Genomic DNA, 15,437 nt, shown 5'->3' on the forward strand with positions numbered 1-15,437 from the left:
ACTGCAGTCAGCTCAGCTCTCTGGCTTTGCACTTGATCTTGTTCTTGTAATGCACACATGCACGTGTGTGCATGCTGGATGCCAGTGAAATGAGTTTATCCCAGCAGCAGCCCCGACAGGGCATTCAGGTCTCTCATGTAAGGGTTGTCATTGAGAATGCGGTCGATCCTCTGCTTCTGGTCAGGAAAGATGTCATACAGCTTTGTCTTTAGCTCTGACGTCTCTCCCGGTGACCGCTGGGGGGGCGGTGCGGGTGACGGAGAACGGTGCGGCAGGTGCCGTTCAGGGGGACCTGAGTGGGGCCAATGTGCATGGTGATGGGGCAACAGGGTGGCAGGTGTACGGGAAGCAGACTGGAGGGCCTGGACATAAACTGGCTGCTGCTGCGGCTGTTGGGAGGACGGACGGAGGTCTGGTGGTCTCAGTGGAGGAGGAGTGACCGGAGGTCTCCTGACAGGAAGGAATGGAGGAGATGGAGCCAGAAAGACAGCACATGGGAGAGATAAGACACAAAAGAATGCATGAGTGGAAAGAACAGAGCACATAAAACAAACTCTACTGGAATAAACCCAACCAGAGATGAACTCACACACCGATTCCAATAATTATTCATATTTACAGCATTTGATATTAGCGCCTGTGAAGAACCATTATTCTGTAAGATTCTCTAGAAATCACCTTGCATTACTTTGACCAAAAAGAATAAGTTTACAACCAAAACATTCTTAAAGCCAACCTCAATTAGATTTTGTGAATTACTGTAGTCAACAAGTATGTAAATATTTAGTGGCTTCATGGACCCCGAGAATGTAGACTACTGTATAAAAAGGTCAGTTTTGCTATGACCGTTTTTTGAGGGATCGTCAGTGAGGACAATTCAAAGTTGTTGGATGAGACCTTCTTCTTTAGAGTGTGGTGGGGCGTGTGTAAATTCTGGCCCAATCTGAACCGCCAATAAGGATTGAAAGAGTCGCATCCATAAACTTTGAATTGTCCACAATTGTCCGAACTGACAAGCCTTCATCGCTGACATGAAGCAGCCGGAGGAGGAAAAAAGATCCCAAACCCACTCCAGATGAAGAAATCATCACCATCCAGGAAGGAATCATGCTTCAAATGGTCAAAACTATTATAATATGGCAAGGTAAGCTGATGTTTTTTGGTCAACCTCATTAACCTGCAGTCCACTTTTTGGACCCCAACTTGCACAAGTTAGCGAGGTTTACCTGTATAATCATAGCAATTTTAAGTGGTTAAAAAAATTAGTATGTGGCAGTCTGTCTTGTGACTTGAACACCACAAATAAATGATTGTATCGCAAACGCTGAATTTATTTTCCACTTGACCAGACAGACACATGGAGCACTCGCCCGGACCCACACTGAGGAAGTGAAAGCCATTTACATGTTCCTTAGTATTCAGCATTCAACAGCAAAATGGGCCAATACAAAAAGTTACAAAGCTAAAATACAGATATCATTCAACATATGGACACACTCAAAACATACCTGATGTCTTTACGTAGGAAGATATCAAGGTGTGGTCCGTTTTTCCCGAGAGGGTCATCAGGGATCATGAAGTGGTCCTCCACAAAAGTAAACTGGAGCAACCTGCAAGGCAGAAAAAAAACAGTGATAATGCAGAGATAAATACAAGTACCTCAGAAATAAAACAAACATTTTATTTTCAGGACGAAACAGTGCAGCATGACAATTTAAAGCCCGACTGTCTGACAGTTTTTCACAAACAGCTGATGTGGTAACGTTACCATCAAAGTGATAAGTTGGTTATACATTGAGCCCTATTAGCATATCCTAGTAAATTTGTAGGAATTACATTACACATTACCAGCAGCACAAACACCTCTGTGTTAACATCACCTCTAGTGGTGGTGTTGTGTATGACATGTCCCTGACCTGTGTAGGTTTGACCATCACCTTACCCAAACACACTCCTCTCGTTGAAAATAAAGTGTGTGCATGTTTGAGTACCAGACACTGTTGTTGTCAGAGCTGTATTATGCTTTCCTTATGATAGGACATTTCCAAACTGCGCTAAAGACTTTACTTTGGTTCTGACCACGATATTTCACCAGGCGCGGCTCCATGATATCATGACAGCACTGTGGCTGACGGGCTTAACAGACTTTTCTAGGAAGCGCTTGCCAGCGCTAGAAAAGTCTATTTCAGATGTTTTTCAGGAGTGGCTCTCTGCTCTGCGGAGAATACATGCAGAGTCCATTTATGTAAGGTGCACATGTCAAACTTAATGTGAAATACTGAAAAAAAAAATTAGTTTTTTACAAAACAGTTGGAAATCTTTGATATATGCTACTCAAACCCGGACCTCTACTGTTCAGATTTTGAAGACTATAGCACGATGAAGTAAGGGAGGTGATGGTCTAGTGGTTAAAGCGTTGGACTTGAGACCAGAGGATCCTTGGTTCAAATCCCAGCCAAATCACTAAGGGCCCTTGAGCACCCCTAACCCTACCTTGTACGGCAGCAGCCTGACATTGGGGTGAGTGTGAGGCATTATTTGTAAAGCGCTTTGAGTGTCTGATGCAGATGGAAAAGCGCTATATAAATGCAGTCCATTCAATTACATTAAATATTAAAACCATGGAACAATCTAAACTACTCACACATGGAAGAACCAGAAAAACTTGAGTGCCAAGTAGAGGCTAAATTAAAACTCAAGGCAAAATGGTAATTTTTGGCATAAAATGGCCGTCATTTCCAAACAAAGGAATTTACACAAATAATTTTGGGACAGGAACAATGTCCATGACCAATATTGACCAATGACCTTGTTAAATGAAAAGAAAGGTTATCAGACAGTTTGAGAAAATTGGGTCCAAATACCCAAATTGTCTGTTTTTAACATTAAAATGGCCACCATTTCCCAATTAACAAAACTATGACTATAATTTTTTGACTTGAAATATGTCAATAACCCATATTATGCCCTTGACAAATTAGATGAAATGCTATCAGACAGTTTTTGTGAAAATTGCCTTTAAGTGTTCAAAATGGCTATTTTTGGCATACAAATGGCCGCCATTTCCAAACGAATGAATCTACAAATATGATTTTTAGACGGGAATAATGTCAATGACACATATTACACTCTTGCCAAATTCCCACCAACATTTTACAACTCCCATGTAGATAAATCTGTTTGGAACAGCTTGAAAATATATATTTTTTTCTGTGACTGTTCCTCCTTTTCAGTACTGTAAGAAGTAGTAGTATGTCCCATATTTGCCCTGAGGGCATCTGTGCTGCTGCTTATCTCCAGATTCCGTGGTGCGAAGGGGATGACAGTCTAAATGGCCCCCCTCCCATGATGGGACACCAGTTTGAGGAAGAAGCTGTACCTATTACAGCTGGCTGTATTGAGACAGATTGTCTTGTCCAAGATCACAAACAGTGTGATCAGGAATAAAACCTAGGTCTATATATTGTTCACCCAACTTCTTATTCCACTGAGCTACCCGCTCTACTGCTTCAGTACTTTAAGATTAGCTGTAACTACCAGAGATAAAATAAAATTCAGATAGAAGAAGAAGAAGAGTACATGTAGTCTCTAAAATGTGTGATGTAGGGAATCAAGTGTCTTGACAGACTTTCTATTATTAGTCATGACATGAGACCTATATGGGAATGACTGCCTAAGCACTGTGCACATAACACACAATCACCTCTCTTGAATAATCTTGCGCCAGGTATCTGAGGTGTTGACAAAGTCCCTCAGGTTGTCATTGGTTACAATGATCCCATCTGTTTTTTCTGCGAGATGGAGCAGGAACCTGTCAGAGACAGAGTACATGAGTGAGACATTCAGGATTTTCCCGTGCTCCAAGGTTGCAAACTGGTTACTAGCTTGGACGCAGCAGTTCACGAGGGCCATCATGCATGCTGAGTCAGCAAAAGTAATGACATAATTTAAGCTCTACTGTGCTTAACACAAAATGTCAGCATTATATCTTCAGTTTAGATTTATGCAGATGAGTACATGTGACTGCAGATGATAAACAGCCTCTGAGAAAAGGTTTTCTGTGTGCACCTGTCATCGTGGGAGGAGATTCGCTGGCCACAGACCTCTCTGGATGGAGTAAAGGAAAGCAGCCTCAGATCTTCTAGCTGGTTCAGAAAGTGTTGCTCTGTAATAACAAGAGTAAGAAACTGAAAGAGGAAACAGGAACATGTCCAATAAAAGACTTTCTTCAGAGCCTGTATGTAAATTGGACATCAAGTCAGTGAACTCTTCAAAGTTTTGAGATCAGAGCAAATAAATAAATAAATAATATACAGTGTATCTATCCATCTATCTCAATCAATGTCTGACTTTTAGTTCAACTTCAAGGGCCCATATATACTTCATGATTGTTTATAACCTATTTTTTTTTTTAATACACAGTCTGTACAATACCTAATATTTTTTTCTTTTTTAAATTTGCACTCTGGACATGTTTATTTTTGTTTTCTTCTCCAGACCTTTAAAGTCTGCACGAGGTTTACATTTGCACTGAAAGGCTTGCACCTTACCTTTCCTTACATACATTATTACAATGACAAAGTATCTGTATCTGTAATCCAACCTCACAGACAACAAGCAATGGACCGTCTGCTGTGCCGACTGGAGCCTTTCCATAAGTAATGCAAGTTTTTCTTATTTTTATTAATGAAACCGCTACAATCCCAGTTCATTTAGTTGTATTGCATTATGTTTCAACACTGGAGGGGGCAAATCAACCAAAATGTTTCAAAACACTTGGTGAGGTAATAAGCACTGATGGCTTCCTTTTGATTCAGAATCCAGCACATAGTTCCAAAACACGGGTGTTCCAAAATACTGCAATAGACAGTGTTTGAGTTTGTCATTGGCAATATGCAGTATCGATTAAAAGTTCTATTATCTTTAGGGATGTCTTGACCGGGTTCTTTTGGGGGGGTCTTTTTGAAACTGTTGCGGTGGCTCCATGCTTATCAAACACAGGGTGACTGATGCACACTGCTAACCTGTGTCAATAAAAAGGAGGGGAAAAAGGCTTGCTGCATATTTAGAGCAGAGGGCTAACCATTTTTAAAAGTCACGATGTGGATCTGTCAGGAAACAGCAGCTGCCATGACCGTTTACTCCATGAGCTCCATGCTTATAAAGCAAAGCAGAGACAACAGAAGCACACTTATTTGATGACTCTGGTTTAATAACAGATACTAATCAGTTAAAAGAGTGCCTTGATCAACTATATGTCAGAGGTGAGGATTGATTGGTTTTCTGCTTGGGTGGTTAGTGTATTGTCACAGAGCTAATGTGGCATAGCATCCACTGTTTTTGAATTATTGCTGACAAGTTGAGATTGACTAACCCACCCAGTTATTTATATTTTTTGTTCAAAGCCTACTGTTACCAGTACAGGGAAAAACAAAAATCCTAGAACCATGTCTTGTACTGTTCTAATGACATTTAAAGCTGTGGTACATTTACCTGTTGTGAGTCTGTCTCTCTTCTGGCGCCACTGTGGGACAAATACTGTGATCTCCCTATGGCCCCGCCTCCAAAATGTCTCCACTGCTAGCGCTATACCTCGACAGGAGAAGAACCGATTCAGGCCGTGGCTGGAGAGAGAAGAGCAGCGTGGTGAGGTACAAGACAGAGAGAGTGACATTAGAATAAAAACAAAAAAAAAACCAACAAAAAAAAAACTGTGGTTCCAAATAAAGACTACATTTGGATTACCAAAGTATTCCTATTATATAGGGAGATAGAAACCAACAGTGAGATAAACAGGTGCATATATTAATGTGAGCCATTACAGAATGAAGAAATTCAGTGTGTGACATTCATAATTTTTACATCAACATGGTGCAACAGGTATTACACTGATTTAACTGATTAACCTTCCCCTCTAGTTTGGTTACAAAATTTTTAGTGGAACTAAAACAGCAATCAAACAACAACAACACCACCACCACCACCACCACACAGTCCACATATCATCATAACCTGACCTAGATGACGAACACGGTCTAAAAATACACGTCAGCCAGCTGTAACACAACTGATGAGTCTCTAAGACAAAAAAAAAAAAAAACACAAGACAAACATAAAGAGATGAGAAACTCCCTGAAAGCAACCAGCTTCAAAACAGGAAGTTGGCTGCTGCTACAACAAGCCACAGACCCAAAACACGAACTCTTACTTACTTGTACTTTATTGATCCCTTATTGTTATTTAAGATATTCCCTCCCTCCAATGGCATAATCTGTTCCATGATTAATATGATCTAGTTCCTGTTTATTCAAAGCTTCTCATCACTAAGCTTCAAAAAGATGCCACTGCAAATATCCAACTTTGCAAAGTGGATCATTTAACTAAAGGATTGGTGAGCTTGAGCCCTGAGCTTAGCTAAAAACTCAAGCACCCTTGAGCAATACACTGAATCTTCAAACTGCTAAACCCATCTATACATAGTTTTCTTCAATGACACAAAGACCTGAGATAAAGGCCACATAGGACTCAGTTTTCTAACAGGAAATAGCAAATAGGAAACAATGCATATCAACGATTCCTTTTTACACATCATCCACCGTTATTGTGAAACAGGATGTACCAATGTGTAGGGGTGGGCATCGTTAAGATTTTAATGGTACTACTGCTCAGCAGTACTGTTTATTGGTCTGGTACCTTAATGGCATTCTTATCTGTACATTTTGGAGAACAGAAAAATAAAATTAAGAATAGGTCACTGAACAAATAGTCAAATGCACCCATAGTTTTTGTGCATTGAATTCTCATTCAGACATTCCCTCTCCCTCTCAACAATATATGTGTGTGTGTGTTGAGCACTCCATCTCCGCAGAGTAACACATGCATAAACTACCAACACAGTAAGGGAGAGAGAGATAAGGGCCCCTTCACACATGGTGCGAATATGTACAACTCAAGGTGACTCACGGCGAAACAGCTAGTATGAGCGAACCACAAAACATCAGCCGACGGGCAGGCGTGCACGATCCCAGTGCAACGGTTCGTGCATGCGACCGTGTCTTTCGAGCAGGAACACAGCTGCTCACACTGTTTCATGGGACAAGGTGCATCACATCGCGCCACTGATGTGGATGAAAATAAAACAAAAACCAGCTGTATAATTAGTGAATAACGCTGGGTTGATATAAATAATACATGAAAAGGGACGCAATACAGAAGCCCGCAGTTAAATAACCCTGGTTAAATAAAAAGAAAAAAATTCCACGGGATTCAAACCCACACGCTCTCATTAACAGATGGAAACTTTACCACTGCTCTACAATCACTGTCTTTTAACAGGAGCGTGAAATGGCTAAAATCAACAAGCAGATAAATGTATTTTCAAAAAAAAAAAAAAAAAGAAAAAAGCACTGTCATAACTGACCAAATGGCGTTTGGTACGGTGTATTTCTGACTGAAAGTGGTGTATTTGTTGTACTGTTGGCTTGTACTGTTGGCTTGTCCTGCGGCGCGCCGCTCACGCATGTCCTGTCATGTCCTCCCCCCATGTACATGTATTGTGGGGGGAACTGACCCTCTGGCACGCCACGTGTGCACTCAGCAACCTCATAGTTGTGGAGCACTTAGACAAATTTCACTGCCACCTCGACAGTGATTGTCTGCAGAGTGTTTTCGTGATGATAGTATGAATGGCCACACATTTTCTAAGTGACACGCGAGCGGTGTTAGATGTTCGTGCATGTCACCTGGAATTTGGCTGACACCTGCCACGAGAGGGTTCGATGGGCTCGCACAGCGCACACTCTCTTTCAGCCACTAGTGTGCGCAAATAGTTGTAGCAACAGGTGTACGAAGCATCGGAAGCAGGTATGATTTTACACGTTTTGCATACGATTGCTGCTTCATGTGCACTTTATGCGCGAATTGACCAAATTCACACTATGTGTGAAGGGGCCCTAAGTTGCGATGCGTCACAAGAAGACCTACCTTCAGCTCTGGACACAAGGCTCCAAATGGGAGAGGGACAGAGCAGGAGCTCTAAATGTTTTTCTTTAATTTCTCTGGTACCAACACTGATACTATTCAGGGGCTCAGCTCACTGATATTCCAGTCTTTAATAATTTAGCACCACGCCAATTTAAAACCAGGTTTTGGTACCCATCCCAATAATGTGCAACTTTATGTACATCATATCGTGAAGCTAATGCATCATTGAACCGTTAAGGTTGTCTTCTGTCTAAATTTTCATTTTTACTGCAATGGCCATTAGTACTGCTATCAGATATGGCTTTTATTATTAACTTATCAAGTTATAAAGAAGTGACATTTCACACTATAAAGAAAAAATATGTGGAATACACATTGTAAAAAGAATGTATTTCTACATCATTTAAAGCAGTTTACAATGTCACATTAATCCATTAACTCACTCACAAACATGAAATACCTTGGGAATTAATAACCTTGCTCAATGGCACAGGTGGAGAAGTAGCTGAGTGGATAAGGAGCTGGCCTGCCAATATGCAGACTTGGGTTTGAAGGCCACTTATGCTACTTTGTCTGTGTCCTTGGACAAGACATTTAATCTACATGATCTTAATCCATGCAGCTACAAACGTGTACCGGCTTTGCCTGTGTTAGACTGGCATCCCATCAGTGTTGTAATGTAATGAAGTAGAAATACTTAATTACTGTACTTAAGTAGAATTTTGAAGTCGCTGTACTTTATGTTGTCATTTATATTTCTGGCAACTTTCACTTTTACTTCACTACATTTCATCAATAAAATGTATACTTTTATGTCGATACATTTCTCTGAACCATCTTCGTTACTCATTACTACAATATAAAAGTAACAGAAATTTGATTGGGCAATGCCTGTTTACAGAGGTGAAAGCAGCGATGCGCCATATCGGGAAGAGACGTACTCTTCAGCCACAGTGCAGGGGGCCGCCTTTCACCCTTGCAGCAAGTGCCGTGTTTGACATAAAACAAGTTTAAAAGACAAAACAAACAAACAAAACAAAAAAAACAAAAACAAAAAACAGTAATAAAAGATGACAGGTTGAATTTGCACCCCCACTAAGGAAGACGAGACTGGAGGGTCAAAGGGGGCCATCTGCGCTTTGGACTCCACACGCGCACATACACGGATCCGCTCTCGCTGGAGTTGACACACACATGGCCCGGACACATGGCGATCACTGAACGAAGGAAAAAACAGGGATGAGATTGGCAAATTCGATTTTCAGAGGAAAATAAGCCAGGGTCCAGGGGCTGCAGGCACCGGCGGGTCCAGGGAGGAGCATTTTTGCTGTTTTAAAACATGTAAATTGCACTAAAATGATATTAAAACTACTATAAATGCCAGGTGTTCATATCTATAATCCAAACTGTAAACCCTTACTAAGACCATCTACTGTCCATGTGTATTTTTGTGACCAAAATATTTTTTCATAACTAGACTTACTTGATTTTCAGCATGGCACACTTGTTAACAAACATACATGTACATCCTCAAATACATGTACATGTATAATCCAAAGTTCTATGTCCATTGAACTGTCAGACCATATAAGGTTATTTGGTCGATGTGATCTCCACCTATAACACTGTCATCACGTGTATACATGTATATAATATACACACACACATACATGTATATATAATTACAATGTTCTAGCACACTACAATAACATCAAAATGTCTGTTTACATAATCCACTGTGTGTGTGTGTGCGCGCGCAACACCGAAGAAAGGGCGGGAGAAACGCATATGAGTATATAACCTTTGCGCTGATTGGTCATAAGCTTTGTAATAACCAATGAAAACGTGCGTAAGTAATAGCTTCGACTGAGCTTCGATACCGTCTCGGTTTTTATGATTTGTTGGAGGGAAGACTACCAAATACAGTGGTCCCTCGTTTATCACGGGAGTTAGGTTCTAAAAATAGCCCGCGATAGGCGAAATCCGCGAAGTAGTCAGCGTTATTTTTTACAATTATTATAGACGTTTTAAGGCTGTAAAACCCCTCACTACACACTATACACTTTTCTCAAACAGGCATTAACATTTTCTCACCTTTCTCTCCTGTGTAAACACTCTCAAAGTTCAAACATTAGTAGAAAAATAAGTCCAGTATTATAGAATGAAACCAAAGATCAAAACCTGTTTTCAGGCCCAAACATTTGTTTGAGAAATAAAAATAGAACGTTTTCCTTTTAACAATCAACTTACGAGGTTGGACACATAAGAAATTATTAATAGTGACTGACCAGTATTTCACAGTTCCTCTGATCGTGCCTCTGCGTCCTGGCGCCGCTCCGCTCTTTTTCCACTGAGTCACACCTCGCTGCAGGTGTCTTTTTCCGAGTGAAAAACACAGTTATGGGTAGTTGTTGGCGCTCTTTTTTCTTCTGGGCAAGAAGCAGAACACAATGCGCGTGCTGTTTCTTCACTCACTGCCTCCGGTGTTACCGTTGCGAGACGGATGCGGGACCCGCAAAGAAGCCGAGTCATTAAAAAGATACAACCTTCTCTCAGTGGCCACGGAGCTCTGCGGCTGCGGTTACCGAGACCATGCAGCGCTGCGGATTTTTCCGCAAGAATTCTATCCTTGCTGGAGCGCTCTGCATCAAAACAGCGAGCGTAGTCTCTGCACCTGTTGCCAGATTTTGGCGGCATGCGCTGTTTCAAAAAAAAAAAAAAAGAAAAGAAGAAGAAGCATGCAAAATTGCACAAAAAAAAAAAAAAAACAATCCACGAAACTGCGAGACCACGAAACGTGAAACGCGATATAGCGAGGGACCACTGTATTGGAAGTTGAAAGACTACACAGTTACCTCCCTTACACTACATGCTCATTGTGCACCTACTTCATACTGGTCACTGATCAGCACAGCGTTACTTCCACGTTCGGCTGACTGACGGACTGATCGAACTTGCTGCGTCGGCGATAACAAACAAAAACCACTCAGTGTTCTGAATAGACGACAATTTAATTAAACAAAGGTACTCCTGGCATTAAATTTTTTTTTTTTTTTTGCATTCTTACCCCCCTCCTAAAATTTTCTCAACGGATTTGGACGTTTCACAAATCGACCCCCGGGACAGTCAAATCCGTGGAAATCCGCGGAAAAATCTCATCTCTGTAAAAAGTCCCAAAGTCCCACATCTTCGAGAAAAAGTGGATGAATGAGCCTGCACTTCTCCCATCACCAAAAAGCCTGCGAGTTCAGAGCGCATAAAAGACCGAACGAAACCAACAAAAGAAAAACAAACCGAACGGTGACCTTGACGCTTTGCAGCTGTGAGAGATAGTTGTCTTGAAAACAGGTCTGTCAACGTGTGCGCGCACATGCACACTGCAGCCAGTGACGGCTGCAACGTGCGTAAATAGTTAAAGTAGTTGATCAAATGGTCCTGCCGCTATTGTTTCTGTATGAAAATGTTGCTTTTCATCCCACACATGGACAAGTTACGTTCAGCTCGTCGGATCTTTAGTTATTGATTGTCAGTGTTCATGCAAGATGTCACACTTGGGAGGTTGGACGAAGTTGGACAACAATCAAACGGAACACTGACGGTACGGGAACTACGCAAATGATGAGGAACTGTCGGGACAGAAAGCAAAACGGAATACGGACGAATTGAGGTTGTCGTCAGGATTTGTTCATATTTTCAACAATATGAAAATTCTGACAAAGCGCCAGCTACAGAAACGAAGCTGGACGACTGTTAAACGATGTCTCTGAAAGTCAACGCAAGTCCAGATTTCTTTTTTCTTTTTGGCTTTGGTGTCTTTTGTTAGTGCCATGTGAGCTGGGCTTTAAGGGGAAAACTTCAGTACAGACAAAACTGGCTGGCGTAGCTGTTTCTTTTCATTTATTTTATTTGACATTTCCACGGAGATGTGGTGCGTAAAAGTGGCGCCATATTCTGGATTTGAGAGCGCAAAGAATGCTGTGTTTGGTTGCTTTGCAGTGGTTGGTGGTGATGATGCTTGCATTGTTTTTTTTTTTTTTTTTTTTTTTTTTTTACTTTTCCTTAAATTTAGCACAACTGCGTAGCTCAAATGACCGTTCTGTTTCGCAAGAGCCTGGCTGTTGTGTTTAAAAGAAAAGTGTGTGTGTGGGTCTTCCAGGAAAAAGAATGCCAATTTTATATACAGCTATTTCCACCCATCTGTTGCTCACTCATCCCATCACCAACACCAAATGCTCCGCCAGAGGCAGATCCAGCCTTTTTATAGGGGCTGAGGCCACGGACTGGTTTTTATAAGTAACACACTGGCTTCACAGTGGACCGTTTCAGTCGGTCACACGTGCTCGCCTAACGAGCTGCAGAAAGCATTTTAAGCCGTCATGTTTACATTGTCATGGCTTGGTAAAGCAGTTTTGCAGTAGTAGTTGTTCTTTCCTTCTTGTGTGCAGCTGTTAAAGTGTGTTTTTGATAGATTTAATATCTTGTTATAATCCTTCAGATGAGCTGCGCTCCGATGCGATCCGCTGACGTCACCACTCGCTCTGTTCACTTCTTTACTCAACTTGACGAGTTGCACGTCGTGTTGGCGATTAGATCATGCCATGCAGCACGACATTTATGCGTGAATGATTTTTTGAACATTTCAAATTTCTCTGTGCGCAATAGCACGCGCCGGCACCCCTCTCGAGTCCTGTCTGGACCCGTTAAAGATGAGTTTACTCTCCAGCATGACACAGGTCGTGCTAGTGTGTGAATCAAAGTCATACTCATGTCAGGGGGCATTCAGACTGATAAGCCTGCTCTATTGTGATGTAAAAATAGGCAAATGAAGAATTGTGCCTCAACAGTGTCTCACACAGGCCACAAAAAAAAAAAAAGAGTAAAAATGGCAAAAGTACTTAGTACAAATGGCCACATCTACAACCTGTGGTTTTCCGCAGGTCAACATCCAAGTTTAATTGGAAAGTAATAATGAGATATTTTAAGACACCTAATGAAACTTCAAAATATGATAAAAACAAAAATTTATGCTGGAGGAATTGTAAACAGATTGGAGACCACACACACATTTTTTGGGATTGCTCAAAATTAAAGCCATTTTGGCAGGGGATCCAAACAGAAGCGCGATCCATTCAGAATGTTCAATCAATCAAACAACTTTATTAAATACCACAAGGGGCAACTGAATTTGAGCAGCCTATAAAAAAACCACAATAACTTACAATAAACCCATCCATCCATCCATTTTCTTCCGCTTTATCCGGAGTTGGGTCGCGGGGGCAGCAGCTGAAGCAAAGCCGCTTAGACCTCCCGATCCACCCACCCACACACATCTCCCCCAGCTCCTCTGGGGGAGCCCAGAGGCGTTCCCAAGCCAGCCGAGAGACGTAGTCCCTCCAGCGTGTCCTGGGTCTTCCCCGGGGCCTCCTCCCAATGGGACGTGCCTGGAACACCTCCCCAGTGAGGCTTCCAGGGGGTATCAAGAAAAGATGCCAGAGCCACCTGAGCTGGCTCCTGTCAACGTGGAGGAGCAGCGGCTCGACTCCGAGCTCCTCACCCTATCTCTAAGGGAGCACCCAGCCACCCTGCGGAGGAAACTCATCTCAACCGCTTGTACTCGCGATCTCGTTCTTTCGGTCATGAGCCAAATCTCATGACCATAGGTGAAGGTCGGAACGTAGATCGATTGGTAAATCAAGAGCTTTGCCCCCCCGCTCAGCTCTCGCTTCACCACGATGGTCCGATACAGTGACCGCATCACTGCAGACGCTGCACTGATCTGTCGATCTCACACTCCATCTGTCCCTCACTCGTGAACAAGACCCCGAGACATTTAAACTCGCCTCGGCTGGCGCCTAGCAGCTGACTTAGAACTGGTGCGGACCAGGGAAATCTGACTGTTTAATTAAAACAAAGCATTAACCAGTCCCAGCAGAAGACTGCCCCTCCCTGAGCCTGGTTCTGCTGGAGGTTTCTTCCTGTTAAAAGGTTTTTCCTTCCCACTGTCGCCAAGTGCTTGCTCACAGGGGGTCGTTTTGACCATTGGGGTTTTTACGTAATTATTGTATGGCCTTGCCTTACAATATAAAGTGCCTTGGGGCAACTGTTTGTTGTGATTTGGCGCTATATAAATAAAATTGATTGATTGATTGACTTGAAAAGGGCAAGGCACCTTTTTCCGGTTGAGAACCAAGGCCTCGGATTTGGAGGTGCTGATTTTCAACCTGGACGCTTCACACTTGGCTGCCAACTGCCCCACTGCACGCTGAAGGTATTGATTTGACGAAGCCAACAGAACCACATTGTCTGCAAACAGCAGAGATGAGATTCTGTGGTTCCCAAACAGGACCCCCTCTACACCCTGGTTGTGCCTAGAAATTCTGTCCATAACAGTAATGAACAGAACCGGTGACAAAGGGCAGCCCTGGCAGAGGCCAACATGCACTGGAAACAGCAATAAACCACAATAACTTAATAACTTACCACTGGACCCAGTAAGCTATATAACAAGGTTAAGTCTAGAAGGAGAAAAGTTCATCTACTACATATTTTCTTACCGATGGCGAGGAAAATAAGTCTTGCCTTATACCACTAACTGAACCCCACCATGACCCCACCCTTCACCAGTGGAGATAGAGATGAGAAGAAAAAAAAAGGGTACTTGATGGAAAAAAAATAAGCACAACTCAATAAGAAAATGGATCCATCTTTGGATTTGTGTGCTCCTACCATCATTTACTTTGGTTGGTCCAAGTTTGAGGAGGTCAAATTTTCATTGTGCCTTATCTACTTTTCTTTTTCTTTGCTCCCCTCTTTTTTTTATGTTACTTTAATAACTGAGGTGTGTCCTAAAATAGAATAGGTATTGCTTTTTTATTCCAAGAGATGCCATTTTGTTCTGTTGCATTCTTCATTTAAGTTCTGTGTTGCAATCCCCCCTCCCAAAAAAGTTAAAGAAAAAAAGAAAGTGAGTGCCCCGCGTACCAACAAAAAGAAAATTACCCCTAGTAAATTTCCAACATGACCAAAATGTTGCCACGTGAATGAAGCCTCTGTCAATGCCCTTATCGGTTGACTGTCATGTGGATTTCTGCTCACTGTACAGGCCACTTCCCTCTGCACTGGGTTGGTATCTTGATTAGGAATCTAGTGTCACATGCACTGTGGTAAAGAAAAAAAATACCTGCAGAGCTGCCTGGGTTATTTCCTTTAATGCCAGATTGTGCTTAACACAAAATCTTTAAAAAGGCTCAAAGTCATGCAGGTCTAAGAAAATGCTGAATGAAATCCCTGAATAACAGTGACACAGCAAGCTAAAGTTTAGTCATTCTGACTGTTGATTAAGCTACTGTTCAATATGTAGGAAGGAGAAGAATAATCTACAAAAACGAGCCTTAGGAAACTTTCCACATCTTTCATTCAGCCTCAAGTGTCTGACCAGAGCTTACCTCTTGATG

General features: G+C 42.0%; 1 protein-coding gene across 2 annotated transcripts in view; it reads right to left on the reverse strand.

Annotated features, from left to right (window-relative positions):
* Window positions 1–47: 47 nt before the first annotated feature.
* Window positions 48–15,437, reverse strand: part of n4bp1 (nedd4 binding protein 1) — a 45,819-nt gene continuing 30,429 nt past the window's right edge. For both annotated transcript variants that reach the window (XM_034176968.1, XM_034176967.1), the window contains exons 8-12: window positions 5,494–5,624; window positions 4,069–4,165; window positions 3,704–3,811; window positions 1,509–1,610; window positions 48–450 (exon numbers count right to left, since the gene is read on the reverse strand). In XM_034176968.1, coding sequence (XP_034032859.1) covers window positions 96–450; window positions 1,509–1,610; window positions 3,704–3,811; window positions 4,069–4,165; window positions 5,494–5,624 — 793 coding nt within the window. In that variant the 3' untranslated portion in view covers window positions 48–95. The remainder of the gene's footprint in view (window positions 451–1,508; window positions 1,611–3,703; window positions 3,812–4,068; window positions 4,166–5,493; window positions 5,625–15,437) is intronic.

Source organism: Thalassophryne amazonica, chromosome 8 (genome assembly GCF_902500255.1).
Source record: "Thalassophryne amazonica chromosome 8, fThaAma1.1, whole genome shotgun sequence".
NCBI lineage: Eukaryota > Metazoa > Chordata > Actinopteri > Batrachoidiformes > Batrachoididae > Thalassophryne > Thalassophryne amazonica.